The sequence below is a fragment of the Orycteropus afer genome, unplaced genomic scaffold (assembly GCF_000298275.1).
Source record: "Orycteropus afer afer isolate SDZICR_OR568_19922 unplaced genomic scaffold, OryAfe1.0 scaffold00040, whole genome shotgun sequence".
In the NCBI taxonomy this organism is placed as follows: domain Eukaryota; kingdom Metazoa; phylum Chordata; class Mammalia; order Tubulidentata; family Orycteropodidae; genus Orycteropus; species Orycteropus afer.
In genome coordinates, this window is record NW_006921627.1 from 4,147,094 (window position 1) to 4,168,683 (window position 21,590).

The 21,590-nt window shown below is 38.8% G+C and overlaps 1 protein-coding gene across 1 annotated transcript in view; it reads right to left on the minus strand.

Moving 5' to 3' along the window:
• ERC1 (ELKS/RAB6-interacting/CAST family member 1) overlaps nt 1-21,590 on the minus strand; it is a 715,223-nt gene that overhangs the window by 423,829 nt on the left and 269,804 nt on the right. The window contains exon 13 of the mRNA XM_007937035.1: nt 1,482-1,617. Coding sequence (XP_007935226.1) covers nt 1,482-1,617 — 136 coding nt within the window. The remainder of the gene's footprint in view (nt 1-1,481; nt 1,618-21,590) is intronic.

The following is a 21,590-nucleotide window of genomic DNA, read 5'->3' on the forward strand; positions in this document are numbered from 1 at the left end:
TATATAGATGCTGATTTAAACTTATGAGCAATGAAATAATTTCCTATAAATATTCTAGTAAACTTGTTAGTTATAAAGAAAAAACCTACACCACACAAAATACCCTAGAATAATTTAAAATAAATTCTAGATGAATTAAAAAACTAATGATATAAAAATGAAAGCACAAAACAACTTAAAAAGAAGTAGCAGGAGGAAGATAAAATTGCCAGTTATCAAGTATTTGTTGGCAAGGATAAGGGAAAATTTGCATTTTATGTTTTTTAATAGGTTGGTTCATTTGAAGACCTATATAATGTTTCTATATAAGGAGTAAGTAATTTCATAATCAGACAAAGTAAAGTAAAAGAGGAATGAAAAAAGAAATTTCCAAGTAGCAACTTCATTAATTTGTTTTAAAGCCTCAAAGCACTCTAGATAATATGTTGTCCAAATATCTCTTGTAAATTTTTAGATTTTATGATTATGTGATCATGGCATTATGTCTTACCCAATTAAAACTTGGCAATCGATTTCCATAGTGATACTGCCTCGGAAACCCAAGGAGGGCTTGCTATGAGTTGGGTCCGACTGGACAGCACGTAAGAACAAACAACAACAACAATGAGAGGAAAACCATTTAACAGTAGCTTAACAATCTTACCAGGAGTTTCAGAGGATTCCAGGAAGTTTATGGCATTTGCTTCTAAAATCTAAGCCTTTGTTCTGAAGTATTATGGTCAAGACACCAAGGCTCTGATAATCATGGCTGAGCCACTTAGAAAGCCCTACAGACTTAGGAAAGGCCGCCAGTGTCTCCCAGTGCACTTCCTCATCTGCAAAATGAGGAGACCACCAACTACCTCAATGGATTATAGTGAAAACAATGAACGACCAGAGCCTAGTTTCAAATACTGGGCATCTAATTGGCACTTAAGATAAGGTACCTGCTACTACTGTTACCGAGCCTGGTTTAACTTCATCTGTAAATAATTAGATTTATACATTGATTATCAGTCTCTATGAAGAGAAAAACATATAGTTTATATGTCCCGTGTCACCATGAATTACCCTAAGTAGAATTTTTAAAACAAGAAAAGGAAGCAGAGATGTAGGGAGGGAAAAGTAGAAGAGAAGAACAGAAAAAGGAAGTTAGACAAAGATTAGTAATACCTTTTATTGAATGGAACTGGCCAACAGTTAAACTGACTACCCTAAAGGTCAAAAGAACCCACTTGGTATTAAACTTACCAATTAAGTGTGATCAACTTGAAGCAAAATGAACTTTCTTATGCCGAGGTGTCCTCATAAAGCTGTGGAATAAAACTTGCCATTTCTATTTAAAGCCATTGCTCTACTGCTTAACAGTTGGTCAGGGAGAAAGGCAGCAAGCAGGGTTAGAAAGGGAAAAAAGAGAAGGGTAAAGATGAAGAGAAAAACAACATGCAATTATGGATCAAATCTCTTCACCAGATCCTTTCAGGTTCTCCTTGTGTTCTAACCTGCAGTTGCTGGGAGCTGTCATTGAGATTGTCCTCCCTTCGTCGAGCCTCCTCTAGCATCTGTGCACTCTTCTTTTTTTCCACCTGCTCCTTGTGCTTCAGATTTGCTACCTTCTTATTCTGGTCTTTCACTTGCCTATTGATAAGGGGTAAAAAACGTAAGCTTTTTTATATATAAGCATAGAAAACATACTATATACTCACACCACTGACACAAAGGACCTGTTGAAAGCCAACAAAATATTCCTGCTGCAAAATATCTTTACCACTTCCAAATTCCTTCTCTCAATAGTTGTAAATTGTTTATAGTGATGTTTTCGTTTTCCTCTAAAGAACATGCATTCCATGCCCCTTCCCAAGATGAAGCTTAATGAAATCATAAAACAAAAGAAAGGCATGAGTTACTTTGAAATGAAAGAGAAAAAGAAACCAAGTCAGAGATTAATGTTGAAAACATTAAAAACAATCTCCTAACAGTAATGCTATGAAGTATTAGAATGTGTGAATAAGAAAGGTTTTGTAACACAATTCTTAATTTTACTACTAGTAAATACTTTGAGCATTCAAAAGGATACATATGAAGGATATGGGAGATAATTAATGATACAAAAACCTAGGAACCCAATTTAAGAAATACCAAAAGAAAAAAAAAGCAAACTCACTGCTACTGAGTTGGTTCCTACTCATAGCGACCCCCTATGGATTTCCGAGGCAATAAATCTTTACAGAAGTAGATTTCCCAAGTCTTCCTTCCACGGAGTGGCTAGTGGGTTTGAACCACCAACCTTCTGGTTAGCAATCAAATGCCTTAGGCACTATGCCACCAGAGCTCCTTAATTTAAAAAACAGAACATTATAATTACTTCTTAAGTTCCCTATGTATTTCTCCTTATCTTGTATCTCATTGCCTACTCATTGAGAGAAAGGCCTATGCGGAATGCTGTATTTAAATTCCCCTTGTTTTTGTTATAGTTTTGCTACATACATATGGATCCAAGCCATGGTCTTTTCAATCATCTCATCTGCATGCAAAAGCCAGACAAAAAAAAGGAAGACAGAAGAATTGTTGCATTCAAATTGTAGTGTTGGTGAAATCAAAAGAAACCAAACCCACTTTTATCCAGTCAATTCTGACTCACAGTTACCCTACAGGACAGAGTAGAACTGCTTTACAGGGTTTCCAAGCCTACAAATCTTTAGATAAGCAGACTGCCTCATCCTCCCACCACTGAGCAGCTGGTGGTTCAAACTGCCCACCTTCTGGTTAGCAGCCAGATGCCTTAATAATTGCACCACCAGAGCTCCTAATGTTGGTGAAGAATACTGAGTATTTTGTGACCTGCCTAAAGAATAAACAAATCAGCCTTAGAAGAAATACAACTAGAATGTTCCTTAGAAGAGAGGATGGCTAGGCTTTGGCTCACTTGCTTTGGAAATATATTCAGAAAAGACCATTTGCTAGAAAAGGCCATTCTGTTTGGTAAAGAAGAGGATCCTCAGAAACAAGGGGAAATTCAAGGAGATGTAATGATACAATATTCACAACAATGGCCTCAAATTTACCAAAGATCATGACTATGACACAGGACTGGGTGAGTTTTCATTTTGTTATACATAAGGTCACCATGTGTCACACCATGGCACCTACTGTCAGGCAGGAACAGGCAGGTAAAGGATTAAGCCTGAAAGAATTACTGGAACGGTCAAGCAAGGGAGTGGCTGACCACACCCTATACTGAACCCCAGCACATGACCTTGGCTTAGGAAGACCCTCAACTATTTCCTGCCCACTATGCTAATGAAGTGCTTCAACTCTGCTTCCTGCCCCCATGCTAATAAGGTGCTTTTACCTATTGGTTCCTGTAACACATACCCTGCTCCCAATCTAGTCCTCTAAGAACTAGGAAGAAAATCACTATAAAAAACCCTTTCTTTCACCTGGGTGGTGCAACTGCTCTGGTCCCTCTCAGGGCCCCTCTCAGGGATCCGTGAACCTCGCCTGGGCCCCTCTCTCGGGGACAGGCAAACCTCTCCCGGGAGCGGAGAATAAAAACTTCTCTTTAACCCCACTTTCATGCATCCGCTTCTCCTTACTGCAACCTACCACTACCATTTAGCTTTGTATATCTTTGAACTTTATTGTTGTTGTTATGTGCCATCCAGTCAGACCTGACTCATAGCGACCCTTCCTTGGGTTTCCGAGGCAGTTGTTGTTGTTGTTATGTGCCATCGAGTCGGACCCGACTCATAGGGACCCCTCCTTGGGTTTCCGAGGCAGTATCACTACAGAAGTAGATTGCCCCATCTTCCTTCTGGGGAGTGGCTGGTGGGTATCACTAAGGAAGTATATTGCCCAGTCTTCCTTCCTAGGAGTGGCTGGTGGGTTTGAACCACCAGCCTTCTGGTTAGCAGTAAAGTGCCTTAGGCACTACGCTACCAGAACTCCCTTGAACTTTATATGTAAAGTTCATTAGTAAACTTATTTTTTCCTTTTAATATATGTTTTGAAACTCATACTGATCAATAGCGCATTATAGTTTTTCTCCCTCCACTTTCACTGTGGTATATAGCATAATACATACAACTTGTTTTAACCCATTTCTAAGAAGATGAACAATTGAGATGTTTTCATTTTTTTCCTATTACAAAGAACACTGCTAGGTACATTCTGACATACCTGTGTAAGAATAGGTATAGCCTTACAAACTGAATTGTTAGGCCATATGGTAGGTACATGTTAAACTTCACTAATTATTTTCTAAAAAGGTATATTAATTTATACTCTCAGTAGTAGGATACAATGTTATTTTTCTTTATCTTCACTGACACCTTGTATTATCAGGCTGCCTAAAGTTTGCCAGTCTGGTCGCTATGAAATACTCTCACTGTTCACCACCCATCTTGTCAGTTTGTTGTACTACGGTGGCTTGCATGTTGCTATGATGCCCGAAGCTACACCACTAGTATTTCAAATACCAGCAAGGTCAGCTATGGTAGAACGGTTTCAGTGGAGCTTCCAGACTACGTACAACAAACAGACTAGGAAAAAAGACTTCACAATCTTTGATCTTTGATCTATGATCTATGATCAAAGAAAACGCTATGATCACAACAGAACAGCTCAATACAGTGCTGCTGGTAGATAAGCCTCGTGGGTTGGAAGACATTTAACACAGTGCTGCAACAATGAACTTGAGCATACCAGGGACCATGAAGAGGGTGCAAGACAGAACAATGTTTGGTTCTGTTTAACAGAGTTGTCATGAGTTGGAGCCAGCTTGAGGGCAACTAAAAACAACTTCTTAGCATTTTGTGTGTCCCTCAATACTGAGATAAACACCTTTTCACACAGCATTTCCTGTTTCCACTTCTAAGAAAGAGTTATATTTCTCTTTTGCCCATTTTCCAAAGAGGACATATTTTTTTGTTTGTTTGTTGACTTTTAGATATTCTTTATATTTCTGAATAACTCTATATCCGTTATATGTAATGCAAATATTTTCATCCAATCGTAGTTATTTCTTTGACTGCTTTATGCTATCTTTTCATCCACAGAATTTAAAACTTTTAATTGTTCAAATGTACCAATCTTCTCCTTATGGTTTGCAATTTTATGACTTTTTCCACAACATCTTCTCCCATCCCAAGTTCATAGAAGTTTTGGTTAGCAGTCAATATTCCCCTAACATTTCAAAAAAATATTTTATTGTGTTCCAAGTAAAAGTTTAAACAGCAAATTAGGTTACCATTTACTATTTTTTCTACAAACTTTTCTCTGACATTGGTTACAATTATCACAGTGTGTCAGCATTCTCATTATTTCCATTCTGTTTGTTCTGTTCTCATTTGTCTAGTTTCCCTTCCCCTCTTTGCCATCTCATCTTTTGCTTTTAAGTAAATGTTGACCATTTGGTGCCCTATATATGACTGTTTAAGGGAGCACATTCTTCATAGGTGATATTGTTTATTTCATAAGCCAATCAAATTTTTGGCTGACAGGAGACCTCCAGGAGTGGCTTCAGTTCCAAGTTAAAAGGGTATCTTAGAGCAATAGTCTTTGGGATTCCTCTAGTCTCTATTAGCCCAGTAAGTCTAGTCTTCTTTAGGAATTTGAGAATTGCTTGATATTTTTCTCCCATTCTAACCAGGACCTTCTACTGTGTCCCTGGTCTGAATGGTCATAGCGGTAAATAGGCATCATCTAATTCTTCTGATCTCAGGCTAGACGGGGCTGTGGTATGTATAAGCTGTTATTAGTTTCGTGGACTGGTTTCTTTTTAAAACTTTTTTATGGCGATTTGGGTGAAACTTTCCAGAGCAAATTGTTTTTCTATTCAACAGAATTCAATAATTCATACACATTTTGTTTCATGACACCACCTGACTGCAATTAGGTGGTGCAATGAATTATATAATATGGCTCTTCTAGCCATGCTCCTTATGACTTCCACCAGATGACTGGGTGGAACTACGTAAATGTGAGGTGCTTGTGGTCCACCAAGGGGACTGGATAGCTTGTTAACAATATAAAGAAGCTACATGGCACCTTTGTGGAGATGGGACCATGGAACTAAGGTACATGGAACCATAACGTGGGGATTAGTCAGATTTGCCATGCCACTAAGTTTAAAATGAGCCCTCCTAGAGGCAGAAAAGGAGCTCTAGTAGCTTAGTGCCCAAGGCATTTGACTGCTAACCAGAAGGCTGGCGGATCAAGCCCACCAGCCACTCCTCGGAAGGAAGATGGGACAATCTACTTCCGTAGTGATACTGCCTCGGAAACCCAAGGAGGGGTCACTTTGAGTCGGGTCTGACTCAACAGCACATAACAACAACATCAAGGACAAATATTGTATTAGTGTATTATTGTAAAAAATCAAGGAAAGGTTTATATATGGAAAGAAACTTTCTTTGTTGGTTACCAGGGGTGGGAGGAAAGGGGAGGAAGCACTGTAAAAAAAAAAACAACTGTCAGCCCTCATTAAGCTTATAGTCTACTGGGAATACAGAGAATATAAGTAAAGTACACAGTACGTCAGATGGTGATAAGTTCAGTGAAAATAAACAGGAAAAGAAAGGACACAGAGCATGTGCTACTGGGCAATGGGGTTACAATTTTAAATAATGTGACCAGGAAAAGACACACCAAGAAGGTAACATTTAAGCAAAGATGTGAAAGAACTTGGGGAGTAAGCCACCAACCTAACCAACTCACTGCCATTGAGTTGATTCTGACTCACAGTGACCCCACAGGACAGTACAGAACTGCTCAGAACGGTTTTCCAAGCCTGTGCATCTTTATGGAAGCAGATTGCCTTACCCTTCTCCCATGGCAAGGCTGGTAGGTTTCAACCACAGACCTTTTGGTTAGCAGTGGAATGCTTTAACCACCAGAGCTCCTTGGAGTAAACCACAGCCATATACACATTGAGGAAAGAGTATTCCAGAGAGAGGAAATACCAAATGTAAAGATCCTGAATTAAGAGTGTGCCTGATGCACTTAAGGAGCAGACAGGAGGCAAGGGTGTCTGTGGCAGACGGAGCAATAGTGTACTGGCAAAGGCCAGAAAGGCAATGAAGGGCCAAACGCTATAGAAAGGGTCAGCAAACTTTTTCTGTAAAGGGCCAGATAATAAATATTTTACATTTCCTAGCCATATGCCCTCTTTGCCCATATTTTTCTCCCCTTCCCCCAAACCCTTTAAAAATGTAAAAACCATTCTTGGCTTCCAGGCCATACAAAAACAGGCCACACAGGCTGCAGTTTGCTAATCCCTGCTGCAGGAAAAATCTTTTGCTTTAGGAAGCAATTTCGTGGTATTACAAAGTTCAAAGCATACTTCATAAAAACTAATAAAAATAATGGTAACCTAATAAAAATTCCACTTTCTATTAACTATGGTAAAGCTATTTATTTGTCCATAATAAAATTAGAAAGCAGTGTGCATTTTCAACACAATTACTAAACCTTCAGAAAGAGCTGGCATTCACTGATCCATTCAGCAAGAATTTACTAAATGCCTATCAAGAATTCTATGGGAGAGAGTAGAATACTGAGTAAGACAAACAAGGTCCTGGCCCTCACAGAAGTTATTTTTTAAAGGGGGAGGTAGACAACATAACAGTAACAGGCAAGCATCTCAGACAGTGATTAAATCAAAACTAAACCTACTGCCATGGAGTTGACTCTGACTCACAACTACCCTGGAGGACAGAGTAGAACTAGAGTTTCCAAGGCTGCCACATCTTTCTCCTGTGGGTTCGGTTAGCAACTGATCGCTTAACCACTACACCACCAGGGGTCCTTCAGACAGTGATTTGAAAAAATAAAACAGGCAACGGATTGGAGGTACTGGGTGTGACAGGGACGGTATATTTTAGCTACAATGGTCAAGGAAGACGTTGCTGAGGAACTGCCATGAGGATGTGAAAAAGTGAGTCATGTGACATCCTGGGAGAAGAGGCAGAGAGAACCACAGTACAAAGCCTCTGAGGATAGAAATCATTTAATATGGGTGGAGGGAGCTCTAGTGGCATAGTGTCTAAGGCACTTGACTACTAACCATTAGATTGGTGGTTCAAACCCATCAGCCACTCCTCGGAAGGAAGGTTGGGGAAGGAAGGTTGGGCAATCTACTTCCGTAGTGATACCACCTCAGAGACCCGAGGAGGGGTCACTATGAGTCAGAGACCACTCAAGTGCACATAACAACAATATGGGTGGAGTATCAAGGGCACATAACAACAATATGGGTGGAGTATGGGGAAGGGAAACTAGTAGGTGTAGGATCACAGAGGTGGCAAGAGGCCAAATGATGCAGAGCCTTACAAATCATGGTCAAGAGTCTGGGTTTTATTCTGAGTATGCTGGGAGAGCATAGTAGGGTTTTTAAGCAAGGAGAGACAACATCTACTTTAAATTTTAAGAGCTCAATCTAGCTATTTGGAGATGAGATTAATAGTATATCTAAAAAAAAAAAAAAAAATAGGACTGAGAATGGAGCCATCAGGGTCTAGGAGAACATGGAATCAGAAATAATAGTAGTAGTAGTAGTTGTTATTTGCCATCGAGTCGGACCCAACTCATAATGACCCCTTTCCGAGTAAGCATCACTACAGAAGTAGATTGCCCAACCTTCCCTCCAAGGAGTGGCTGGTGAGTTTGAACCACGAGCCTTCTGGTTAGCAGTCAAGTGCCTTAGGCACTAGGCTACCAGAGCTCCTAGAAATAACAGTAAAGAGGGAATAACAATTGAAGAGGAAAAAGTAAGAAGAATCTGGTATCAGAGATGCAAAAAGAAAATAGTGTTCCAAGGGAGTACATAGCATAATGGTGAAAGGTAAAGCAAGAAGGGGATAGAGAAGTGACTTTTGGATCCAGCAGTGCACATGTTAAGGATAACTGTGACAAGAGCCATTTCAGGTGAGTGATAAAAACAGAAGTCTGATTACAAAAAGTGGAAGGAAGGAGAGGAAATGCAATAGCAATTAGAGTAGATTCTTTAACAAGTTTTCCAGAGAAGGGGTAAAAGAGGGATGAGGTGGCAGCTAGAAGGGACATAAGGTCAAGGGAAGGATTTTTAAAAATGGCAGAGGGCACTATTAAGACATGTTATTATGCTAGTGATAATGAACCAGGTGGGAGCAAAATTTGGAAAATAAAAGCAAACAAATAATTGAGGGCACAACATCTTGGAGTTGAGGAGTTAGGATAGGATTACGAGAGAAGTGGTAGAGGTGAAATTTGAAGGGGAATGGAACACTTTCGTAAAAGAAAAGGCAAAGTGCATGGGTACACATGCAAGTAAGTGGCAGATTTAATGGTACGAAGATGTGGTGGGTGGCATTTGATTACTTTCATTTTCACAATGGAGTATGATGTAAAGTCAGCAGCTATGAGTAGGAAGGGAGGGATTTTGCAGATTTGAAAAGAAAAGGAAAAATATGAAATAATCATCTCTGAGGATAAAAAAAAAAAAAAAACCACACTGCCCTAGAGTCAGATCCGACTCACAGCAACCCCTCCTTGGGTTTCCAAAGCGGTGTCACTACAGAAGTAGATCACTCAATCTTCCTTCTGAAGAGTGGCTGGTGGGTGGGTTTGAACCGCCAGCCTTCTGGATAAGAAATCAAATTTCATAGGCATTTGTATTAGGCTTGCCTGTATATTTGGAGCACATTTGAACTCTGTGGCCATAAATTTAAAGTGAGGCCAATCAGTATAGTTGTGTGATTTTTTTTTTTCCTAGTAATATGCAACTGCTCAGTGCAGAGGCAGCATGGGTAGTTGTTTTTTTAATCAGGACTGGAGTTTTGCAAGGCAAGTTTGAGAGAAAAGAGAAAGAAGCAAGTAAGTTAAGGTATTTAAAAGAGAGTTGATTACAGTGTTGGGAGCAAGAAAGGGAGCCAGGTAAGGAAGGAAGTGGGACAGAAATTGTAAAAAAAAAAAAAAAAAGGAATACAGGTTGGTTATTAAGAGTTCTAATAAAATCAAAGAATTGTTGGAGTGGGAAACAACTAGAGTAATGAACTGGAAGGATAGGAGGTGGTGGTCAGGGCTGCACAATATTTTCCAGCATTACCAAACCAAGTGGAGAATTTCTGACAGATGACAATATACTCCAAATACTTAAATACATAGGAAAGAGGCAGATTTTACTCTAGCCAGAACAGCTGCACAATTCCCAAAGTCACAGAAATGACACTGCCTATGAAGGGCAGCAGACCAGGTGGAAAAAAACATAGAATCTTTTCTCAAATGGCCTAACATAATTTGTAGAGTTGCTTTTCTAAAACATTCTTTGCTTGCTTTCCCAATAATTAAAAGGTAAGAATCTAGCACTCCCGGTGTATACAAAATGAATTTATAAAATCGGAAGGGAAAAAAAAAAAGACCAAAGATGTGACAATGACAGGACTATACTGTGCTGACAAATTTGAAGGTGTGGTAGAGAAACAGAGAGCCAAAGAAAATTCCTATCTTAAAACATTGACTTAGCTTCTTGGCTCTATGACTGAATAATTTTGTCATTTAAAAAAAATTTCTTAAGAAATAAAGAGAAGGAGGCCTACTCTATGTTGCTCCCTTCTGAATTTGTCTGATTTATTCATAGGGACAGAGAAAAGCATCGAGTCTTCTTATGGAAAAGTACCCATTAAGTATAATCTTAATTTCTATCATTATCTAAAACAAGACAAACAATCTCAGACTTTTGAGTAAAATTTTGGTACTAAGGGAAATAAATATATTTAACCTCTTGCCTCACCTCTTATTTTCTTCTTCTTCCCTTATACTGCTACTTCATTTAATTGTCTACTCCCTTTCATTTCTTGCTGTTGATATGCCTCAGGCCTCACAGAATCAGAGATCCAAATTTTGTTGGTGGAAGTCAGATTTATGATGTTGCTGGGGAAAGTATTATACTAGTATGAACAAGACAATGGAACATGTAATATGGCTTATTACTTCCTGCTACCTGTGTACTCCTTCCCAACTGAAAAGTGCTTTTGTAAGTATTATACCGTTTACTTTCTTCCCCACAAACTATGGCAATGATGACTGCTGTAAATGCTACACTTTAATCATATTACACAATAATAAATTAAAATGTACACATGCAGAAATAGTATACCATCCATGTCTTTTCAAAGAGTGATCTCACAGGGCTCAGTTTAAAAACTAATTTAAAGTGGTGATTTCACTATAATGTGGATGATGAAGAGGTAATGGTTGGGTTAATAAAGCAAATATATTAAATAAATCTGGAGCAAATAAAGTTGTTGTTGTTGTTGTTATGTGCCGTCGAGTCGGCCCCGACTCATAGCGACCCCTCCTTGGGTTTCCGAGGCAGTATCACTACGGAAGTAGGATTGCCCAACCTTCCTTCTGAGGAGTGGCTGGTGGGTTTGAACCGCCAGCCGTCTGGTTAGCAGGCAAGTGTCTTTGCCACTATGCTACCAGAGCTCCTAGTGATCAGAAAACTTCGTAAGCTGTTTGCTAAATCAATTGAGTAGAAGACTAATAATCTCTAAAGCATCCCACTGAGATGAAAGGAGAAAATAGTTACAGGCTTCTAATGTCAATAATAAAAGATGGGCCTCCAGGAAGGAAGGGAGGGAGGGAGGCAAAAAGTGAAAATGATAAATAATTCTGAAAGTTTATGGGGCAATTTACTGTCATTACAGAAACATTTATGTACATTTCCACTTCCAAGGAGTCTTTTACAGATAGTGTTCTGAATTTTGTGTAAAACAGGATTTAATTTACATTTCCCCACTTTTTGCTTTCATTAGATTCATAGTGGCTACATACTAAAATTCATATCATTTCCAGCACTTCCTCATGCAATCAACTTTTTTTTTTGCCCTTTCAGATGTCATAATGTCCTTAATCCTTTCCTTTGCCCTCTGCCTTTGCCTAGTATACATCTACTCATCCTTCAAGATGAAGTTTAAATGGTAATAACTTGGCAAAGCTGTGCAGCGCTCAGAAAAGCATCAGATAAGCAGAATTAACTGCTTCATCTCCATGAGCTGAAGGGTCTATATCTGAATTATAAAATAGTATAACTGTACAGAAAATCATTTTCTATGTACTCCATTCATAAGTTTTAAAACTTCAAAATATTAAATCCAGTCTTTACAAATTAAAAACAAGGAAAACTGAAACACACAATGAAATTCAAATTATCTACATTAACGTAATATGCAGTTAAATCATTGCTCACAATGTAATCATAGTACTTTAATACTATGGTCCAAGTTCTTTTAGGCCAAAAGAAGATTCAATTATCCCAGTACTTTTCTTTGTCACATTCCTGAACACTTCTTTATACAATGCCCTGTAACTTCATTTGCTTGGTATAAAAGCATCGTTATGTATTAGGCCCACATCTGTTCACTTTTCATTGGTGCCTGACAATTACACTAGTAATACCAAGAGCAACAGATCATAAGCATAAATGTAGATGATCAAATTGCATATGATCTTTCATTGTAAGATATTCACACATAGGATCCTGAATTGTGATATTAATTTTGTTTTCGATTGTCATTGAAAGAAAAATAAAAATCATAAAATCTGCATAGTGAACTTGTACATCCCAGAATATGTTCATGGTTTCAAGGGCTGGAGAGTGCCAGGTTAAACATTGGCTCCCCATTCATTAGCTATGGGGTTCTTAGACTCTGTACATATCAAGGTTTTGCTTTCTGTTTTCTAATTTTTTTAAACGGGACTAATGCCTATCTATCACATAGCTACTTGTAAAGGAGTAAATGAAGTGATGTATGGAAAATGCTTTCCACAAAGTTAGGCACATAGCAAGAGGTTAGCAAAATTCTCCCTGTCCATACACAAATGTACACGCACACACATTCACTTTATCATATTTTAATACATAAAATTAAATATCTAAAACCCCCATAAATTAAGCTCCAGAGAATCATAGAATATCCTCCTCTTTTTTTGTTGGTGAAGTAGGGCATTGAATGTTATGTATTATATGTTTAAATCTAAGTCCAACATTATGTTAGATGGGTATTATTGTAATAACCCTTACGAGTCCTCACTATATACCAAGCACCTTAATGTTTATTATCTCATTGTTTTATTTATCAAGTTACTCAAAACATTTTTATAAGGTTTTATTAACTATACTTTATAAATGAAAAGATCAAACCTTCAAGAAAATTCACTAATTAGCCTCAAATCACAAAGCTGGTACTCAAACCCAGTTCTGTCTGACTGCAACTGCCATACCCTTAGCCTCTCTGGTACACTAATTACCGCAAAAATGGCTTATTCGGTAAATTCTTTGACACTAAATATTGAATGAGGATGGCTTACATAACACATAAAAAACAAACTAGAAGGCTGGAAACCCAATGATCTACAGAGCTGTAACCTTTACTAGGATTTCACTGACATGGCTAACTGCACAGTTTCCTTTGTTCTTAAAAAATTTCAATTCTTCAGTGTTTTTTCTCTTTCCAAAAGGGCAGCACATCCAATTGTGTAAGCTTCTCAGCATTCTTATATTCATTAATTTTATGTTTTTCAATAGAACTCTTCTAAAAGCAGGTTTCAGTTCTAAGGTTACCAGCATTTCTATACGTTTTGCCTTAAAAAACCTACTATTTTCTGTACTTAAAATGAAGAGTACAACAAAATGAGACTTTAGCTCTTCTATCAAACTGAGCTCTTTATTTACATTAGACAGAGAATGTGCAAGTGTATTGTAAGCTATTAGATGCTACATACATGTAATGCATGATCATTATTTTTCACTTCATTTGGGCAACCCAAAACAAAGTCAAAGCAAGAAGCTGTTGAGTCAGGAAGATGTTGTTGTGAGCTGCCATTGAGTTGGCCTCAATCCATGGTCACCATGTGCACAATGGATGTCAACTGCACAGTGTGTGCCATGCCCATGCTAAGTTGGGGATTGGACTATTATAGCCACAGGGTTTTCACCGGCTGATTTTCTCCTCATCTGTCTTAGTCTGGGAGCTTCCCAGCTGGTGGTAGCACATGAAATACACTGGCTGGAAACTGAATTCAGGTCTCCTGCATGGAAAATGAGAGTTCTACCAACGAACAATTTAACATCTAGAGAAAATTACCAAATTACCTCAGGGTTATACAGTTGCCAGAAAAGTGACCAAATGCTGGACTACAGGTCAAGATGACTAACTTCGCCAACCAACTAAAAAATATGCTTAAGGCTTTGCACAGGAGAAAGTGAGCTCTGAAATATAGGAAAATCTACATTTGTCTAAGCATTGACAGTATGCAAGTTCTATGCATATTCACTAATCATTAAATATATAAATATTTGGTTAAGCACCACTATCATGTAACAGGGCAAACTGTTAATAAGCTTAGCTGCTAACCCAAAGGTTGAAGATTTAGGTCCATTTAGAGGCACTTCAGATGAAAGGCGTGGTGATTTACTTCCGAAAATCAGCTACTGAAAACCCTATGGAGCACAGCTCTACTCAAACAAATAGGGTCACCACGAGTCAGAAATAATGCAACTCGATGGCAACTAATCTGGTTTGTTTTTTTATTAAACATCAAACAGTAGGGATAAAACTCATGATTGAAAACACTTCCTGATCTTGGAGATCCTTGATAGAGTGGGAAGACAATGTAAAACAAAACTCAAAATCATTAAAAAAAAAAAAAAGACCAGGTTTGCTGGTGTGATAGAGCCTTCTGAGACCCCAGCAACCATGGCCCCTAGCCACCCTTCCAGTGTGGAAGTGAACTCACTCCTGGGGCTTCCAACCAAACAAAAGACAGGCATATGGGGTAAACTCTTACATCTGGTAGATACACTCCTTGGAGTGATCAATCCATGGGAGAACAGAAGGGCAGTGTTTACACAGGAAGACAGCTGGGGGGGGGGGAGGTGGCAGGAGTGCATGGGAGGGAAAGTCACAGGGAAGAGGTAACTATGGGGAGGAAATATGAAAAGAGCTGTTACATTGCAGGGAATTGCAGTCAGTGTCATGAAACAAAATGTGTATGAAATGCTGTATGAGAAATGAATTTTTTTATAAACTTTCACCCAAATCACAATAAAAATTAATTAAATAAATAAATAATAAACACTTCCTGCTCTCAAGTATGTCCCAAGCAAGTAAGCAGATACAGTATATGCTAAATGCTATGTGACAGTGGACAGGAAAGGTACCCTAACCTACTCTGATGCTAGGGATGCTGGTGATGATCATAAAAGGCTTCTTGGAAAGTAACATCTAAACTTTCCTAAGGGATTTGTCTGGGTTATTAGGCAGAGGGAACATATGAGCAAAGGAGAGAGTATTATGTTGGGGAAAAAGTGCACAGCACAGTATGACTAGCATTTAAGAGCTGGAGAAGCAGAGTAGAAAGAAAGAAAACTAAAGGTAAGAAAAAGCAAGATAAATCTATCAGGTTAAGCAAGTAATTTGTAGTTTATCCTAAGTGTGTAAGACTTCATGTAGGAAGGTGATATAATTCGATTTCCAAAAATGTGGAAAACAGTCTTGATCATAACTGTGGAGAGCGGGGGAGGAGAGAATTAGATAGCTGTCAGAATAGTGCAACAACGCAGGAAAAACAAAAATGTATGAAACAATTAATTGACTTGTCCCTCGTTTCAGCAATAAACAAACTAATCATGGAGAACAGAAAGCCAATATGGTTTATATTTATTTAACCTCCTTCAAATCAGGTAAAGATAGCCTGTGGTGAGTGTTCATCTTACAATATGTTCTGTAAAAGCTGCTTTGATTATACTGAAGCTACACTATCATGACCACTTTCCCATATCCACTAATCTTTGCTTCTAGATTCTCTTGAAAAGTCTGCAAAGAACCTTCATTTTAACATCTTAATTTTAAAATCACATGTGAAGGTGATCAGTTTTTGTCACCACTTTCAAAATAAGTTAAACATGTTTCTCAAGTGATTTCTGAAGTTAGACAATCATAAATACAAGCAATTAAGTTTGTAAATACCCAGACCTAATAAATAGCTAGTGATATCATCTAAAATATGTCTTTGGTGGCTTTTGGTAGCAAATATCCCAAGCAGAACAGAAACAAACAAAATAACCTGATCTTAGTGAGGGAAAAGAAAATGAAGAAAAATTAAACAGATACATTTCTTCCCGTCTATGACACAGGCAACTTCCTGAATTCCCTTATACTTGTACCTTAAGTAAGGTGTTCTGGTGGTATAGTGCGTAAGATATTGGCTGCTAACCACAAAGTCAGAAGTTCAAACGTACTATCTGTTTCGCAGGAGGAAGATGGGGCAATCCACATCTGTAAAGATTTATAGCCTTTAGAAACCCAACACTGTAAATGAGGGTCCCTGTGAGTCGGAATCGGCTCGATGGCAGTGGGTTTGGTTTTGTACATTAAGTAAGAAATCTGCTTGCAAAAAGGAATAAACTACTACTGGGATCTTTGCTACCATATTTTAATGTCTGACATTGCGGACAAGAGCCAGATGGCTAAAGAAAACACTAATAGTGGATACACTTTAACTTACAACATTTTTTTTTTCAAAGAGAACAATATTTATATGCAAATAAATCAATCCACCTAAAAGATCGCCTAGCTGCCAGAGAAAAACCACTGATTTCCTCGTAGTCTGCAATCTCAAATTCAGAAAGCTTAAAACCACATATATGATAATATAAACTGGAGGTATGAAGGGAAAGTTTCTGTGAAAGTATAATACCAAATTCAAGCAGCTAAATTAAGTTTCAATTGTTTTCAAATCGGTGATTCACTTGTCCTTCTTTGCCCCAATTCAATTGCTTGTCACCTTGTTATACTGCTCAACGTTTTTATATACTGAAGTGACCTGATAACAGGTGCCAATGACAACAATGTGTTTTGTTCTAACATCCTAAAAAATTTAACTTGCCTCTTGAACCTGCGCCAATATGAAAACTTATAAGGGCTTTAACTGAGGCAAAGGGTGGCCCTGGTGTCCTGAAACTAAGGAGAAACAGATTTTTGTAAGTTCACATAGGAGCTGATATAGTGAAATCAATAGGGGTAATGTTCAATGTTTATACACTAAAAAAAAAAAGGGGGGGTGAAGGGAGAAGAAAACAATTTCAAAAAATCCATAACCAGTGTTCTATAGCTTTGCCAGTCATGCTGTGCAGGAAAGCAACACCATTTCCACCTGGGAACTTTTCAAGTTCCATTTGATTCGTATGACATTAAAGTTTGAAAAGCAATGCTCTAAAGTACATTGTCAAATAAATCACATTATCCAATACCTAAAATACAAGTTGTGTTGAAGAGCTTTCCTTGAGCAAGGCTCAATGAATCAACAGGGCAACATGCATAATAATCCATTCAATACTGGATGAAAATCCCATTCAACAGGCTGTAAGTGGTAGGGCGGTGGCAATTATCACCTAACAATAAAGATGAAAGGGCAAAAATATCCCCAATTTTGCTACACTGAACCACAAATTTTTTTAAGTGCATGAATTTAATAAATACTGATAATGTGGACAATATAATAATCATATGAAACTATGCACAATGTTTTTCTTAGATATCATCTGTCTTTTTGCGGGCTATTATAAAAAACACTACGCAGTATTGTTACTTGAGAGGAAATGCACTCTTGAACAATAAAGTTGTTTAAAAAGCCAAATTAATGAAAGGAGGAGCAAAAAATGCTATTAATAACAGCTCATTCTCCAAGGCCATAAACTCTTGCACATGAGCAAAATTCCTTGTAAAATGGATCTAAAGGGTCAGAAATCCTCAAGGGCCTATAAAGTCCTAAACACTATGGCTAAAAACAAAGAAAATAACTATACCCTTTAAAAATACAATTAAATTTTTTGGTGAATGATACTGTTTTCCTCTTCTTTCTTTTTAATTTTATTGTGCATTGGGTACAAATTTACAGAGCAAAATTTGTTTTACATCCATCAGTTCATGTGCATTTGATTTCACACCGAGATTACCATCCTTGACCATAACAAGTTCCCCTCCCCTCCCTTCCCTGTGGTTGCCCCCCTCCTGTGCCCGTCTTAACTAGGTACCGCCTGTCCAGCTTTACCTCTATGTGAATGGTGCCCCATGGCCAAACACTCTAAGGGGTGTATCTCTCTGAAGTAGGTAGGGGTACTGCCCTAGGATAGGTGTTCTGCATATAGGTCTTTCTACTGTTCCGCTGAAGGAGCTCTGGGGGCGTAGTCCCTAAGGCACTTGACTGCTAACCAGAAGGCTGGTGGTTCAAACCCACCAGCCACTCCTCAGAAGGAAGATTGGGCAATCTACTTCTGTAGAGATACTGCCTCGGAAACCTAAGGAGGGGTCACTATGAGTCGGGTAGGATTCGACGGCACATAACAACAACAACAACTGTTGAGCTGAGAGCCAATCCTTGGGAGTGAGTCCAACAAAAGGCCCGAAGGGTAACCCGGAGCCATGGTCTTGGGAGTCCCACCACACTCCATCTGACCAGTAATTCTGGTCATTTTTGTGGTTTGGAATTTTGTTCCACATATTTCCTTCCACTCTATCTATGATCTCCAGTTTTGATCCCTTCCCAAGTGGTTGGCATTGGTAGCCTGGCACCATCTAGGTCTTCTGGTCTTGGGGTCCACCATATCCAGAAGCCTTTGATTTTCTTCACTCTTCTTTGCTTCAGATGAGAGGAGACCAACAGGTGCATCTTAGATGGCCACTCGAAAGCTTTTAAGACCCCAGTTACTACTCACCAAAGTAGATTGTGGAACAAGATTTTTACGTACTATGTTGTGCCAAATGAGCTTGGTGTCCCCCAAGACTATGGTCCTGAGTCAGCAGGCCCAGTGATTCTCTCTCTCAAGGTATCTGGTTGTCTCTGAGAGGTTACTCTCCAGCTCTGTCTTCTGTTGCTTCTGTAATGTGTGTGGCTAATTTTGTAGCACAAGTGCATATGTACAGTTATCTTCAGCTAAATCTATCCTTGGCCTAGGGTATATTCCTATTCACCCACCCCCACCTGATCTTCTCACTTGTCTATGCATTTATCTATAGCGTGGTGTTTAGTGTTATTGTTAATGCAGAATTGTGCATGTAATAGTAATCGCCTCTGTTGTCTGTAACTTTGTGCACATTTCTGTGTTTTCCCTCTCCCCATTATCACTATGATGCTCACAGACTCTTTCCATACCACCCCACCTATCACCCAAATCAATGTGCACCCTCCAACTATCCGAAATTTTCCCTACCCTTCCCTCCCATCCCTGGTAACCAACAAAGTTAATTTCCTTCCCTAAGCAAACCTTTCCTTGACTTCTTACAATAATGGACTATTACAATGTGTGTCCTTCTGTAACTGATTTATTTTACTCAGCAAAATGTCCTCCAAATTCATCCACGTTATGAGATGATTCACGTATTTTTCATTATTCTTTAAAGTAGCATAGTATTCCATTTTGTGAATGTACCCTAACTGGGTTATCTATTCATTCATCTGTTGATGGGCATTTAGGTTTCCACCTCTTTGCTATAGAGAACTGTGCTGTGATGAACAAGGGTGTACATATGTCTGTTCATGTCCTGTCTCTCACCTCTTTAGGATATATTCCTAGTAATGGAACTGCTGGATCAAATGGTATTTCTATTTTCAGTTCTTTAAGGAAACACCATACCATTTCCCACAATGGTTGGACCATTTTGCAGTCCCACCAGCAGTGCATGAGAGTTCCAATCTCTCCACAGTCTCATCAGCACTTGTTATTTTCTGTCTTGAACTTTGCTCCTAGTGCTGGGGCAAGATGGTATCTCACTGTTGTTTTGATTTGCATCTCTCTAATGGCTAATGTTCATGAGCATTTCCTCATGTATTTGTTGGCTGCCAGTATATCACCTTTAGTGAAGTGTCTGTTCATGTCCCTTGCCCATTTTTGAACTGGATTGTTTGTCTTTTTGGTGTTGAGGTGTTGAAATTTTCTATCCATTTTGGAGATTAGTCCTTTGTCAGGTATGTCATAGCCAAATACTTTTTCCCACTCTGTACATTCTTTTTCTACCCTTTGGAGAAGTCTTTCGATGTGCATTAAGAATTTAATTTTTGAAAGGTCCCGTCATCTAGCTTCTCTCCCACTGCCTGTGCATTTTGAATTATGCTTGATAGTTTATTTATGCCATAAATAAGGACCCCTAGATTTGCTGCTATCTTTCTTCCATGGGATTTACAGTTTTGGGTTATACATTTAAGTCTTTTATCCAATTTGAGTTTGTTTTTGTGTACAGAGTGAGGTATGGGTTTGTTTCATTATTCTGCAAGTGGATATCCAATTTTGCCAGCACCATTTGTTAAACAGGCTATCTTTCTCCCTATTTAAAGGGTTTTGGTCCTTTGTCAAAGATCAGCTGGATGAATCTATTTCTGGGTTTTAGATTCTGTTCCATTCTATCACTGAACCGATACCATGCTGTTTTAACTACTTTGGCTGTATAGTAGGTTTTGAGATCCGACAGAGTGAGAGCTCCTCCTTTGCTTATCTTCTTCAGCAGTGCTTTGCTTATCTGAGGTCTCTTTCCTTTCCATATGAAATTAATAACTGTTTTTTCCATATCCTTAAAAAAATGTTGATGGTATCTGGATAAAGATTGCATTGAATGTGTACATTGATTTGGGTAATATTGACATTTTCACAATATTCAGTCTTCCTAGGGAGTTCTGGTAGAGGAGTGCCTAAGGCATTTGACTGCTAACCAGAAGGCTGGCAGTTCAAACCCACCAGCCACTCCTGGGAAAGGAAGGTTGGGCAATCTACTTCCATAGTGATACCACCTCGGAAACCCAAGGAGGGGTCGCTATGAGTCGGTCTGACTTGACGGTACATATCAACAAAAAAAAATCCATGAACAAGGCAAATCCTGCCATTTATGTAGCTCACTTTTTTCTTTCTTTTTTTTTTTGCTCCCCTCTCATTTCCTTCCAAGAGTTACTTCTTCCCTGTGTCCATCCCTCCATGCACTTCTGCCCACTTGAGCTGTCTCCCTGTACATAAACAGCCCTTCTTTCTCCCATGATTGTTCTCTCCAAGGAGTGTATTGACCTCAGGTAAATGTTCAACTCATATGCCTGTCTTTTGTTTGCTTGGAAGCCACAAGTGTAGGTTCAATTCCAGACCTGAAGGGCAGCTAAGGGCCATACTCTCAGTGGTTCCACCAAGCTCTATCAGACCAGGAAACCTGCTCCCTTTTTTACTGCTCCAAATTATTTTGAGTTTTGTACCACATAGTTCTCCCTCTCTAGCCAGGATCTCCTACATAGATCCCCCTCCGAGTGGCTGACGGTGGTACCTGGGCACCATCTAGTTCTTCTGGTCTCATAGTTTTATACGCTGAGGATTGCATGGTGTACCAGCCGCCTGGACTAATTATTTCCATGAATCTTTGGTATTCTTCATTTTTCTTTGCTCTGGAGAGACCCATCGTTGCATCTAGATGGCAGCTTGCAAGTTTTAAAATCCAAGTCACTCGGAGAGTTGCAGATTGGGTAAGAAAACACAACCCATCCATATGCTGCCTACAAGAGACACACCTTAGAGATAATGACAAAAACAGACTAAAAAT